Below are 15,929 nucleotides of genomic sequence, written 5' to 3'. Positions count from 1 at the left end.
CCAGGCCTGGGGGGCTGTTGTGGGGGTTAGCGTAGCTGTAACTAACCAGGCCAGGCCTGGGGGCTGTAACTAACCAGGCCAGGCCTGGGGGCTGGGGGTTAGCGTAGCTGTAACTAACCAGGCCAGGCCTGGGGGCTGTTGTGGGGGTTACCGTAACTGTAACTAACCAGGCCAGGCCTGGGGGCTGTTGTGGGGGTTAGCGTAGCTGTAACTAACCAGGTTAGGCCTGGGGGCTGTTGTGGGGGTTAGCGTAGCTGTAACTAACCAGGCCAGGCCTGGGGGCTGTAGTGGGGGTTAGCGTAGCTGTAACTAACCAGGCCAGGCCTGGGGGGCTGTTGTGGGGGTTAGCGTAGCTGTAAATAACCAGGTTAGGCCTGGGGGGCTGTTGTGGGGGTTAGCACAGTGCACATTGGGGAGGAAGTGTGTTGTATCCCTGAGTAACATCCCTGACATCCCCCTGCCAGTCACCCAGTGAGGATGCACCTCTCAACCACGTCCTGTTTCCTCTTGCAAGGGTCAGAGGTCACACAAACACACTGACTGGAGGGAGGGTTGGGGATTAGTCCTGCAGCCTTCTAGCTAGCTAACTAACCGGCCCCTGGGGGGGTTATGGTTAGCACTGTGCAGGATGGCCAGGACCGGGACAGTAGGGGTGGTGCCTCCAGACTGCTGCTAGGGCGTACAGAGATCAGAGATCAGACCTCCAGACTGCTGCTAGGGCGTACAGAGATCAGAGATCAGACCTCCAGACTGCTGCTAGGGGGTACAGAGATCAGAGATCAGACCTCCAGACTGCTGCTAGGGGGTACAGAGATCAGAGATCAGACCTCCAGACTGCTGTTAGGGGGTACAGAGATCAGACCTCCAGACTGCTGCTAGGGGGTACAGAGATCAGAGATCAGGCCTCCAGACTGCTGTTAGGGGGTACAGAGATCAGACCTCCAGACTGCTGCTTAGGGGGTACAGAGATCAGAGATCAGATCTCCAGACTGCTGTTAGGGATGGTTAGTATTGTTAGCATGGTTAGTATTGTTAGCATGGTTAGTATTGCTAGCATGGTTAGTATTGTTAGCATGGTTAGTATTGTTAGCATGGTTAGCATTGTTAGCATGGTTAGTATTGTTAGCACGGTTAGTATTGTTAGCATGGTTAGTATTGTTACCATGGTTAGTATTGCTAGCATGGTTAGTATTGCCTGTCCCTCATGTCTCAGAGTCTTCCCCTAAAACCTCAGACTTATGATTCACTCAAGAATCCACAGTAAACCAAAATAACATGCATCGTTGAAACCAACAAACTACCATATGTTTTCCTTGTTGTTATTGGTTGTGGTTTGTTATAGTGTGTTAGCCCTGTGACGATGTATTACAGACACAGACAGACAACAGACAGCTAGATGAACAAGTGTGTTTGTGTCTGTACCTCTGTCTGTTAGCCCTGGGAAACCAAGGGTGTGTCTGTACCTCTCTCTGTTAGCCCTGGGAACCCAGGGGTGTGTCTGTACCTCTGTCTGTTAGCCCTGGGAAACCAAGGGTGTGTCTGTACCTCTCTGTTAGCCCTGGGAACATAAGGGTGTGTCTGTACCTCTGTCTGTTAGCCCTGCATTCAGTCACAATGTGGTTGAGTGACACTGGTGGTGCTGGCTGGCTCCAGGGAGGGACTGAGGAAGACGAGGAGCTGGCTGGCTCCAGGGAGAGACTGAGGAAGATGTGCTGCTAGCTGGCTCCAGGGAGAGACTGAGGAAGATGTGCTGCTAGCTGGCTCCAGGGAGAGACTGAGGAAGATGTGCTGCTAGCTGGCTCCAGGGAGAGACTGAGGAAGATGTGCTGCTTGCTGGCTCCAGGGAGAGACTGAGGAAGATGTGCTGCTAGCTGGCTCCAGGGAGAGACTGAGGGTCACTGTGGTGCTGCTAGCTGGCTCCAGGGAGAGACTGAGGGTCACTGTGGTGCTGCTAGTTGGCTACATGGAGAGACTGAGGGTCACTGTGGTGCTGCTAGCTGGCTACATGGAGAGACTGAGGGTCACTGTGGTGCTGCTAGCTGGCTACATGGAGAGACTGAGGGTCACTGTGGTGCTGCTAGCTGGCTACATGGAGAGACTGAGGGTCACTGTGGTGCTGCTAGTTGGCTACATGGAGAGACTGAGGGTCACTGTGGTGCTGCTAGCTGGCTACATGGAGAGACTGAGGGTCACTGTGGTGCTGCTAGCTGGCTACATGGAGAGACTGAGGAAGACGTGTTGGCACATCAACACGCTGGTCCTATTCCCTTCGTAGTGTTCTGTTAAATAAAGGTTATATAAATAAAATAAAATACTGCTTTGGACCAGAGCCCATTGCACTTTATATGGGATAAGGTGGCATTTGGCATAAACACACTGTCTAACTATGAGGTAACTAGCTACACGAGGTGTACCTTTCAATAACCAAGGACGTTTATATTTAGAATGAGCTCTAAGTCCTTGGTTGAAGCTAAACGTCACAGCCATCGTGTGTAGCCTAATGGACTGTCTGTTTGGTTCTCAACTTTCTGTTTTCTGTGGAGTCTGCTTCTCTGAGTCAGGGTGTGAAAGTAAGGTAATTGCTTATTGTTCTCAGTTGGACATTTCCTGATTTTTGTTTGTGGTTCCTCTCATACTGCAGGGGACTGTGTCTGTGGTTCCTCTCATACTGCAGGGGACTGTGTCTGTGGTTCCTCTCATACTGCAGGGGACTGTGTCTGTGGTTCCTCTCATACTGCAGGGGACTGTGTCTGTGGTTCCTCTCATACTGCAGGGGACTGTGTCTGTGGTTCCTCTCATACTGCAGGGGACTGTGTCTGTGGTTCCTCTCATACTGCAGGGGACTGGATCTGTGGATCCTCTCATACTGCAGGGGACTGGATCTGGGTCTGTGGTTCCTCTCATACTGCAGGGGACTGGATCTGTGGATCCTCTCATACTGCAGGGGACTGGATCTGGGTCTGTGGTTCCTCTCATACTGCAGGGGACTGTGTCTGTGGTTCCTCTCATACTGCAGGTGTCTGTGTCTGTGGTTCCTCTCATACTGCAGGGGACTGTGTCTGTGGTTCCTCTCATACAGCAGGGGACTGTGTCTGTGTCTGTGGTTCCTCTCATACTGCAGGGGGGACTGTGTCTGTGGTTCCTCTCATACTGCAGGTGTCTGTGTCTGTGGTTCCTCTCATACTGCAGGGGACTGTGTCTGTGGTTCCTCTCATACTGCAGGGGACTGTGTCTGTGTCTGTGGTTCCTCTTATACTGCAGGGGACTGTGACTGTGTCTGTGGTTCATCTCATACTGCAGGGGACTGTGTCTGTGTCTGTGGTTCCTCTCATACTGCAGGGGACTGGATATTTTCTGTGTCCAAAACGGCCTCCTATTCCTTATATAGTGCAATTCTATATTTTTCTATTGTGTTATTGACTGTACATTTGTTTATGCACCTCTGTGTTGTTGTTTCTGTCGAACTGCTTTGCCTCATCTTGGCAGATCGCAGATTTAAATGAGAACTTGTTCTCAACTGGCCTATCTGGTTAAATAAAGGTTAAATAAAAAATACAATTTAAAAAACTCTCTCATAATAACACACCACAGTCTCATAATAACACACCACAGTCTTATAATAACACACCACAGTCTCATAATAACACACCCCAGTCTCATAATAACACACCACAGTCTTATAATAACACACCACAGTCTTATAATAACACACCACAGTCTCATAATAACACACCACAGTCTCATAATAACACACCACAGTCTCATAATAACACACCACAGTCTCATAATAACACCACAGTCTCATAATAACACCACAGTCTCAAAATAACACACCACAGTCTCATAATAAACACCACAGTCTCATAATAACAGTCTCACACAGTCTCATAATAACACACCACAGTCTCATAATAACACACCAGTCTCATAATAACACACAGTCTCCACAGTCTCATAATAACACCACAGTCTCATAATAACACCACAGTCTCAAATAAATACACACACCAGTCTCATAATAACACCACAGTCTCATAATAACACCACAGTCTCATAATAACACACCACAGTCTCAGTCTCATAATAATACACAGTCTCACACAGTCTCATAATAACACCACAGTCTCATAATAAACACCACAGTCTCATAATAACAGTCTCACCACAGTCTCATAATAACACCACAGTCTCATAATAACACACCACAGTCTCATAATAACACACCAGTCTCATAATAACACACCACAGTCTCATAATGACACCAAAGTCTCATAATAACACCACAGTCTCATAATAGCACACCACAGTCTCATAATAACACCACAGTCTCATAATAACACCACAGTCTCATAATAACACCATCGTCTCATAATAACGTACTACAGTCTCATAATTCCACCACAGTCTCATAATAACACCACAGTCTCATAATAACACCACAGTCTCAAAATAACACACCAGTCTCATAATAACACCACAGTCTCATAATAACACCACACAGTCTCATAATAACACCACAGTCTCATAATAACACAGTCTCCACCACAGTCTCATAATAACACACCACAGTCTCATAATAACACCACAGTCTCATAATAACAGTCTCATAACCACCACAGTCTCATAATAACACACCACAGTCTCATAATAACACACCACAGTCTCATAATAACACCACAGTCTCATAATAAACACCACAGTCTCATAATAACACACCACAGTCTCATAATAACACACCACAGTCTCATAATAACACACCACAGTCTCATAATAACACACTACAGTCTCATAATAACACCACAGTCTCATAATAACACCACCGTCTCATAATAACACACTACAGTCTCATAATTACACCACAGTCTCATAATAACACCACAGTCTCATAATAACACACCACAGTCTCATAATAACACCACAGTCTCATAATAACACACCACAGTCTCATAATAACACACCACAGTATCATAATAACACACCACAGTATCATAATAACACCGCAGTCTCCTAATAACACCACAGTCTCATAATAACACACCCCAGTCTCATAATAACACCTCACAGTCTCATAATAACACCACAGTCTCATAATAACACACCACAGTCTCATAATAACACACCACAGTCTCATAATAACACCACAGTCTCATAATAACACACCACAGTCTCATAATAACACCACAGTCTCATAATAACACACTACAGTCTCATAATAACACCACAGTCTCATAATAACACACCATAGTGTCATAATAACACCACAGTCTCACAATAACACACCACAGTCTCATAATAACACACCACAGTCTCATAATAACACACCACAGTCTCATAATACCACACCACAGTCTCATAATAACACCACAGTCTCATAATAACACCACAGTCTCATAATTACACCACAGCCTCATAATAACACACCACCGTCTCATAATAACACACCACAGTATCATAATAACACACCACAGTCTCATAATAATACACCACAGTCTCATAATAACACCACAGTCTCATAATAACACACACAGTCTCATAATAACACCACAGTCTCATAATAACACACCACAGTCTCATAATAACACACCACAGTATCATAATAACACACCACAGTCTCATAATAACACCGCAGTCTCATAATAACACCACAGTCTCATAATAACACACCCCAGTCTCATAATAACACACCACAGTCTCATAATAACACCACAGTCTCATAATAACACACCACAGTCTCATAATAACACACCACAGTATCATAATAACACACCACAGTCTCATAATAACACACCACAGTCTCATAATAACATCACAGTCTCATAATAACACACCACAGTCTCATAATAACACACCACAGTCTCATAATAACACACCACAGTCTCATAATAACACCGCAGTCTCATAATAACACACCACAGTCTCATAATAACACACCACAGTCTCATAATAACACCACAGTCTCATAATAACACCACAGTCTCATAATAACACACCACAGTCTCATAATAACACACCACAGTCTCATAATAACACCACAGTCTCATAATAAACACCACAGTCTCATAAACACCACAGTCTCATAATAACACACCACAGTCTCATAATAACACCACAGTCTCATAATAACACCACAGTCTCATAATAACACCACAGTCTCATAATAACACCACAGTCTCATAATAACACACCACAGTCTCATAATAACACCACCACAGTCTCATAATAACACCACAGTCTCATAATAACACACCACAGTCTCATAATAACACACCAGTCTCATAATAACACACCACAGTCTCATAATAACACCACAGTCTCATAATAACACACCACAGTCTCATAATAACACACCACAGTCTCATAATAACACCACAGTCTCATAATAACACCACAGTCTCATAATAACACACCACAGTCTCATAATAACACACCACAGTCTCATAATAACACCACAGTCTCATAATAACACCACAGTCTCATAATAACACACCACAGTCTCATAATAACACCACAGTCTCATAATAACACCACAGTCTCATAATAACACACCACAGTCTCATAATAACACCACACAGTCTCATAATAACACACCACAGTCTCATACAGTCTCATAATAAACACCACAGTCTCATAATAACACCACAGTCTCATAATAACACACCACAGTCTCATAATAACACACCACAGTCTCATAATAAACACCACAGTCTCATAATAACACACCCCAGTCTCATAATAACACACCACAGTCTCATAATAACACCACAGTCTCATAATAAACACCACAGTCTCATAATAACACACCACAGTCTCATAATAACACACCACAGTCTCATAATAACACCACAGTCTCATAATAACACCACAGTCTCATAATAACACACCCCAGTCTCATAATAACACACCACAGTCTCATAATAACACCACAGTCTCATAATAAACACCACAGTCTCATAATAACACACCACAGTCTCATAATAACACACCACAGTCTCATAATAACACACCACAGTCTAATAATAACACCACAGTCTCATAATAACACACCACAGTCTCATAATAACACACCACAGTCTCATAATAACACACCACAGTCTCATAATAACACCGCAGTCTCATAATAACACACCCCAGTCTCATAATAACACACCACAGTCTCATAATAACACCGCAGTCTCATAATAACACCACGGTCTCATAATAACACACCACAGTCTCATAATAACACACCACAGTCTCATAATAACACCACAGTCTCATAATAACACCACAGTCTCATAATAACACACCACAGTCTCATAATAACACCACAGTCTCATAATAACACCACAGTCTCATAATAACACACCACAGTCTCATAATAACACCACAGTCTCATAATAACACACCACAGTCTCATAATAACACACCACAGTCTAATAATAACACCACAGTCTCATAATAACACACCACAGTCTCATAATAACACACCACAGTCTCATAATAACACACCACAGTCTCATAATAACACCGCAGTCTCACACCCCAGTCTCATAATAACACACCACAGTCTCATAATAACACCGCAGTCTCATAATAACACCACGGTCTCATAATAACACACCACAGTCTCATAATAACACACCACAGTCTCATAATAACACCACAGTCTCATAATAACACCACAGTCTCATAATAACACACCACAGTCTCATAATAACACCACAGTCTCATAATAACACCACAGTCTCATAATAACACACCACAGTCTCATAATAACACCACAGTCTCATAATAACACACCACAGTCTCATAATAACACACCACAGTCTAATAATAACACCACAGTCTCATAATAACACACCACAGTCTCATAATAACACCACAGTCTCATAATAACAATTATTATAAATAATTAAAAATTCCTTATGTTAAGCAAATGGCCACATTTTCTAGTTTTTTATTTATTTACTGATAGCCGGTGTTACGCCCCAACTCAGACATCATTTACAAAGGAAGCATGTGTTTAGTGAGTCTGCCAGATCAGAGGCAGTAGGGATGACCAGGATGTTCTCTTGATAAGTGTGTGAATTAGACCATTTTCCTGTCCTGCTAAGCATTCAAAATGTAACAGGTACATTTGGTTGTCAGGGAAAATGTAAGGAGTAAAAAACACATCATTTTCTTCAGGAATGTAGTGAAGTAAAAGTAAAAGTAGTCAAAAATACAAATAGTAAAGTACAGACCCCCCCAAAAAAAAAAAAAACTACTTAAGTAGTACTTTAAAGTATTTTTACTTAAGTACTTTACAGCACTGCCTGCATGTCTGTGTGTGTGTGTTAGTCTGTGAGCAAGCCTGCATGCCTAGGTGTGTGTGTGTTAGTCTGTGAGCAAGCCTGCATGCCTAGGTGTGTGTGTGTTAGTCTGTGAGCATGCCTGCATGTCTGTGTGTGTGTGTGTTAGTCTGTGAGCAAGCCTGCATGTCTGTGTGTTAGTCTGTGAGCATGCCTGCATGTCTGTGTGTCTGTGTGTTAGTCTGTGAGCAAGCCTGCATGCCTGTGTGTGTGTGTGTTAGTCTGTGAGCAAGCCTGCATGTCTGTGTGTCTGTGTGTTAGTCTGTGAGCATGCCTGCATGTCTGTGTGTCTGTGTGTTAGTCTGTGAGCATGCCTGCATGTCTGTGTGTCTGTGTGTTAGTCTGTGAGCAAGCCTGCATGCCTGTGTGTGTGTGTGTGTGTTAGTCTGTGAGCAAGCCTGCATGCCTGTGTGTTAGTCTGTGAGCAAGCCTGCATGCCTAGGTGTGTGTGTTTTACTACAGAGGTTTCTCATTTCCAGATGTCCTGTATCTTACTCTAACATAAAGCTGATAGCAGGCCTGTATCACGTTTCAGGGAATACCCAGATGCAGACAGTGTTGAAGCAACAAAAGTTTATTACTAGAACAGGGTTCAGGCAAAACGACAGGTCAAAGGCAGGCAGAGGTCAGTAATCCAGACCAGAGTCGAAAAGGTACAGAACGGCAGGCAGTCTCAGGGTCAGGGCAGGCAGAGGTCAGGAATCCAGACCAGAGTCCATAAGGTACAGAACGGCAGGCAGTCTCAGTAATCCAGACCAGAGTCCATAAGGTACAGAACGGCAGGCAGAGGTCAGTAATCCAGGCCAGAGTCCATAAGGTACAGAACGGCAGGCAGTCTCAGTAATCCAGACCAGAGTCCACAAGGTACAGAACAGCAGGCTGAGGGTCAGGGCAGGCAGAATGGTCAAAACCAGGAAAACTATAAAACAGGGCCTAGAAACAGACAGGAGCAAGGGGGAAAACACTGGTAGACTTGATGAACAAAACTAACTGGCAACAGACAAACAGAGAACACAGGTATAAATACACTGGGGATAATGGTCGACACCTGGTGGGGAGTGGAGACAATCACAAAGACAGGTGAAACAGATCAGGGTGTGACACCTGGTGGGGGGTGGAGACAATCACAAAGACAGGTAAAACAGATCAGGGTGTGACACCTGGTGGGGGGTGGAGACAATCACAAAGACAGGTAAAACAGATCAGGGTGTGACACCTGGTGGGGGTGGAGACAATCACAAAGACAGGTGAAACAGATCAGGGTGTGACACCTGGTGGGGGTGGAGACAATCACAAAGACAGATAAAACAGATCAGGGTGTGACACCTGGTGGGGGTGGAGACAATCACAAAGACAGGTGAAACAGATCAGGGTGTGACACCTGGTGGGGGTGGAGACAATCACAAAGACAGGTAAAACAGATCAGGGTGTGACAGCCTGGTGGGGGTGGAGACAATCACAAAGACAGGTGAAACAGATCAGGGTGTGACAGCCTGGTGGGGGTGGAGACAATCACAAAGACAGGTGAAACAGATCAGGGTGTGACAGCCTGGTGGGGGTGGAGACAATCACAAAGACAGGTGAAACAGATCAGGGTGTGACAGCCTGGTGGGGGTGGAGACAATCACAAAGACAGGTGAAACAGATCAGGGTGTGACAGCCTGGTGGGGGTGGAGACAATCACAAAGACAGATAAAACAGATCAGGGTGTGACACCTGGTGGGGGTGGAGACAATCACAAAGACAGGTGAAACAGATCAGGGTGTGACACCTGGTGGGGGTGGAGACAATCACAAAGACAGATAAAACAGATCAGGGTGTGACACCTGGTGGGGGTGGAGACAATCACAAAGACAGATAAAACAGATCAGGGTGTGACACCTGGTGGGGGTGGAGACAATCACAAAGACAGATAAAACAGATCAGGTTGTGACACCTGGTGGGGGTGGAGACAATCACAAAGACAGATAAAACAGATCAGGGTGTGACACCTGGTGGGGGGTGGAGACAATCACAAAGACAGGTGAAACAGATCAGGGTGTGACAGCCTGGTGGGGGTGGAGACAATCACAAAGACAGATAAAACAGATCAGGGTGTGACACCTGGTGGGGGTGGAGACAATCACAAAGACAGATAAAACAGATCAGGGTGTGACACCTGGTGGGGGGTGGAGACAATCACAAAGACAGATAAAACAGATCAGGGTGTGACAGCCTGGTGGGGGTGGAGACAATCACAAAGACAGATAAAACAGATCAGGGTGTGACAGCCTGGTGGGGGTGGAGACAATCACAAAGACAGGTGAAACAGATCAGGGTGTGACACCTGGTGGGGGTGGAGACAATCACAAAGACAGATAAAACAGATCAGGGTGTGACAGCCTGGTGGGGGTGGAGACAATCACAAAGACAGATAAAACAGATCAGGGTGTGACACCTGGTGGGGGTGGAGACAATCACAAAGACAGGTGAAACAGATCAGGGTGTGACACCTGGTGGGGGTGGAGACAATCACAAAGACAGTAAAACAGATCAGGGTGTGACACCTGGTGGGGGTGGAGACAATCACAAAGACAGGTAAAACAGATCAGGGTGTGACACCTGGTGGGGGTGGAGACAATCACAAAGACAGGTAAAACAGATCAGGGTGTGACACCTGGTGGGTGGAGACAATCACAAAGACAGGTGAAACAGATCAGGGTGTGACACCTGGTGGGGGTGGAGACAATCACAAAGACAGATAAAACAGATCAGGGTGTGACACCTGGTGGGGGTGGAGACAATCACAAAGACAGGTGAAACAGATCAGGGTGTGACACCTGGTGGGGGGTGGAGACAATCACAAAGACAGGTAAAACAGATCAGGGTGTGACAGCCTGGTGGGGGTGGAGACAATCACAAAGACAGGTGAAACAGATCAGGGTGTGACAGCCTGGTGGGGGTGGAGACAATCACAAAGACAGGTGAAACAGATCAGGGTGTGACAGCCTGGTGGGGGGTGGAGACAATCACAAAGACAGGTGAAACAGATCAGGGTGTGACAGCCTGGTGGGGGTGGAGACAATCACAAAGACAGGTGAAACAGATCAGGGTGTGACAGCCTGGTGGGGGTGGAGACAATCACAAAGACAGATAAAACAGATCAGGGTGTGACACCTGGTGGGGGTGGAGACAATCACAAAGACAGGTGAAACAGATCAGGGTGTGACACCTGGTGGGGGTGGAGACAATCACAAAGACAGATAAAACAGATCAGGGTGTGACACCTGGTGGGGGTGGAGACAATCACAAAGACAGATAAAACAGATCAGGGTGTGACACCTGGTGGGGGGGTGGAGACAATCACAAAGACAGATAAAACAGATCAGGTGTGACACCTGGTGGGGGGTGGAGACAATCACAAAGACAGATAAAACAGATCAGGGTGTGACACCTGGTGGGGGTGGAGACAATCACAAAGACAGGTGAAACAGATCAGGGTGTGACAGCCTGGTGGGGGGTGGAGACAATCACAAAGACAGATAAAACAGATCAGGGTGTGACACCTGGTGGGGGTGGAGACAATCACAAAGACAGATAAAACAGATCAGGGTGTGACACCTGGTGGGGGTGGAGACAATCACAAAGACAGATAAAACAGATCAGGGTGTGACAGCCTGGTGGGGGTGGAGACAATCACAAAGACAGATAAAACAGATCAGGGTGTGACAGCCTGGTGGGGGGTGGAGACAATCACAAAGACAGGTGAAACAGATCAGGGTGTGACACCTGGTGGGGGTGGAGACAATCACAAAGACAGATAAAACAGATCAGGGTGTGACAGCCTGGTGGGGGTGGAGACAATCACAAAGACAGATAAAACAGATCAGGGTGTGACACCTGGTGGGGGTGGAGACAATCACAAAGACAGGTGAAACAGATCAGGGTGTGACACCTGGTGGGGGTGGAGACAATCACAAAGACAGGTAAAACAGATCAGGGTGTGACAGCCTGGTGGGGGTGGAGACAATCACAAAGACAGGTAAAACAGATCAGGGTGTGACACCTGGTGGGGGGTGGAGACAATCACAAAGACAGGTAAAACAGATCAGGGTGTGACACCTGGTGGGGTGGAGACAATCACAAAGACAGGTGAAACAGATCAGGGTGTGACACCTGGTGGGGGTGGAGACAATCACAAAGACAGATAAAACAGATCAGGGTGTGACACCTGGGGGGGTGGAGACAATCACAAAGACAGGTGAAACAGATCAGGGTGTGACACCTGGTGGGGTGGAGACAATCACAAAGACAGGTAAAACAGATCAGGGTGTGACAGCCTGGTGGGGGTGGAGACAATCACAAAGACAGGTGAAACAGATCAGGGTGTGACAGCCTGGTGGGGGTGGAGACAATCACAAAGACAGGTGAAACAGATCAGGGTGTGACAGCCTGGTGGGGGTGGAGACAATCACAAAGACAGGTGAAACAGATCAGGGTGTGACAGCCTGGTGGGGGTGGAGACAATCACAAAGACAGGTGAAACAGATCAGGGTGTGACAGCCTGGTGGGGGTGGAGACAATCACAAAGACAGATAAAACAGATCAGGGTGTGACACCTGGTGGGGGTGGAGACAATCACAAAGACAGGTGAAACAGATCAGGGTGTGACACCTGGTGGGGGGTGGAGACAATCACAAAGACAGATAAAACAGATCAGGGTGTGACACCTGGTGGGGGTGGAGACAATCACAAAGACAGATAAAACAGATCAGGGTGTGACACCTGGTGGGGGTGGAGACAATCACAAAGACAGATAAAACAGATCAGGTTGTGACACCTGGTGGGGGGTGGAGACAATCACAAAGACAGATAAAACAGATCAGGGTGTGACACCTGGTGGGGGGTGGAGACAATCACAAAGACAGGTGAAACAGATCAGGGTGTGACAGCCTGGTGGGGGTGGAGACAATCACAAAGACAGATAAAACAGATCAGGGTGTGACACCTGGTGGGGGGGTGGAGACAATCACAAAGACAGATAAAACAGATCAGGGTGTGACACCTGGTGGGGGTGGAGACAATCACAAAGACAGATAAAACAGATCAGGGTGTGACAGCCTGGTGGGGGTGGAGACAATCACAAAGACAGATAAAACAGATCAGGGTGTGACAGCCTGGTGGGGGGGGGGAGACAATCACAAAGACAGGTGAAACAGATCAGGGTGTGACAAGACAATCACAAAGACAGATAAAACAGATCAGGGTGTGACAGCCTGGTGGGGGTGGAGACAATCACAAAGACAGATAAAACAGATCAGGGTGTGACACCTGGTGGGGGTGTAGACAATCACAAAGACAGGTGAAACAGATCAGGGTGTGACAGCCTGGTGGGGGGTGGAGACAATCACAAAGACAGGTGAAACAGATCAGGGTGTGACAGCCTGGTGGGGGTGGAGACAATCACAAAGACAGGTGAAACAGATCAGGGTGTGACAGCCTGGTGGGGGTGGAGACAATCACAAAGACAGATGAAACAGATCAGGGTGTGACAGCCTGGTGGGGGGTGGAGACAATCACAAAGACAGATGAAACAGATCAGGGTGTGACACCTGGTGGGGGGTGGAGACAATCACAAAGACAGGTAAAACAGATCAGGGTGTGACACCTGGTGGGGGTGGAGACAATCACAAAGACAGGTGAAACAGATCAGGGTGTGACACCTGGTGGGGGTGGAGACAATCACAAAGACAGGTGAAACAGATCAGGGTGTGACAGCCTGGTGGGGGTGGAGACAATCACAAAGACAGATAAAACAGATCAGGGTGTGACAGCCTGGTGGGGGTGGAGACAATCACAAAGACAGATAAAACAGATCAGGGTGTGACACCTGGTGGGGGGTGGAGACAATCACAAAGACAGATAAAACAGATCAGGGTGTGACACCTGGTGGGGGTGGAGACAATCACAAAGACAGATAAAACAGATCAGGGTGTGACAGCCTGGTGGGGGGGTGGAGACAATCACAAAGACAGGTGAAACAGATCAGGGTGTGACAGCCTGGTGGGGGGTGGAGACAATCACAAAGACAGATAAAACAGATCAGGGTGTGACACCTGGTGGGGGTGGAGACAATCACAAAGACAGGTGAAACAGATCAGGGTGTGACAGCCTGGTGGGGGTGGAGACAATCACAAAGACTGGTGAAACAGATCAGGGTGTGACAGCCTGGTGGGGGTGGAGACAATCACAAAGACAGATAAAACAGATCAGGGTGTGACACCTGGTGGGGGTGGAGACAATCACAAAGACAGATAAAACAGATCAGGGTGTGACACCTGGTGGGGGGTGGAGACAATCACAAAGACAGATAAAACAGATCAGGGTGTGACAGCCTGGTGGGGGTGGAGACAATCACAAAGACAGGTGAAACAGATCAGGGTGTGACAGCCTGGTGGGGGGTGGAGACAATCACAAAGACAGATAAAACAGATCAGGGTGTGACAGCCTGGTGGGGGGGTGGAGACAATCACAAAGACAGATAAAACAGATCAGGGTGTGACACCTGGTGGGGGTGGAGACAATCACAAAGACAGATAAAACAGATCAGGGTGTGACAGCCTGGTGGGGGGTGGAGACAATCACAAAGACAGATAAAACAGATCAGGGTGTGACAGCCTGGTGGGGGTGGAGACAATCACAAAGACAGATAAAACAGATCAGGGTGTGACACCTGGTGGGGGTGGAGACAATCACAAAGACAGGTGAAACAGATCAGGGTGTGACACCTGGTGGGGGTGGAGACAATCACAAAGACAGGTGAAACAGATCAGGGTGTGACAGCCTGGTGGGGGTGGAGACAATCACAAAGACAGATAAAACAGATCAGGGTGTGACAGCCTGGTGGGGGTGGAGACAATCACAAAGACAGATAAAACAGATCAGGGTGTGACAGCCTGGTGGGGGTGGAGACAATCACAAAGACAGGTGAAACAGATCAGGGTGTGACAGCCTGGTGGGGGGTGGAGACAATCACAAAGACAGATAAAACAGATCAGGGTGTGACAGCCTGGTGGGGGTGGAGACAATCACAAAGACAGGTGAAACAGATCAGGGTGTGACAGCCTGGTGGGGGTGGAGACAATCACAAAGACAGATAAAACAGATCAGGGTGTGACAGCCTGGTGGGGGTGGAGACAATCACAAAGACAGATAAAACAGATCAGGGTGTGACACCTGGTGGGGGTGGAGACAATCACAAAGACAGGTGAAACAGATCAGGGTGTGACACCTGGTGGGGGGTGGAGACAATCACAAAGACAGGTGAAACAGATCAGGGTGTGACAGCCTGGTGGGGGGTGGAGACAATCACAAAGACAGATAAAACAGATCAGGGTGTGACAGCCTGGTGGGGGTGGAGACAATCACAAAGACAGATAAAACAGATCAGGGTGTGACAGCCTGGTGGGGGTGGAGACAATCAAAAGACAGGTAAAACAGATCAGGGTGTGACAGCCTGGTGGGGGTGGAGACAATCACAAAGACAGATAAAACAGATCAGGGTGTGACAGCCTGGTGGGGGGTGGAGACAATCACAAAGACAGGTGAAACAGATCAGGG

General features: G+C 47.0%; 1 protein-coding gene across 1 annotated transcript; it reads right to left on the bottom strand.

Moving 5' to 3' along the window:
* Positions 1–2,557: 2,557 nt before the first annotated feature.
* Positions 2,558–3,288, bottom strand: LOC121840358 (histidine-rich glycoprotein-like). Its single transcript, XM_042303022.1, has 2 exons — positions 3,152–3,288; positions 2,558–3,068 (listed from the first exon to the last, which is right to left on the bottom strand). Exons 1-2 carry the CDS (start codon positions 3,286–3,288, stop codon positions 2,558–2,560), a joined length of 648 nt encoding a protein of 215 aa, XP_042158956.1.
* Positions 3,289–15,929: the final 12,641 nt, after the last annotated feature.

The sequence above is a fragment of the Oncorhynchus tshawytscha genome, linkage group LG21, assembly GCF_018296145.1.
Source record: "Oncorhynchus tshawytscha isolate Ot180627B linkage group LG21, Otsh_v2.0, whole genome shotgun sequence".
NCBI classification, from domain to species: Eukaryota; Metazoa; Chordata; class Actinopteri; order Salmoniformes; family Salmonidae; genus Oncorhynchus; species Oncorhynchus tshawytscha.
This window is presented reverse-complemented; position numbering and strand designations above follow the sequence as displayed.

Coding starts and splice junctions, on each gene's coding strand:
- LOC121840358 (XM_042303022.1), bottom strand. CDS start 3,288: ATGAACCACAGACACAGTCACAGTCCCCTGCAGTATAAGAGGAACCAC. Junction 3,069..3,151: donor CACAGACACAGACACCTGCA/GTATGAGAGGAA, acceptor GCTGTATGAGAG/GAACCACAGACACAGTCCCC.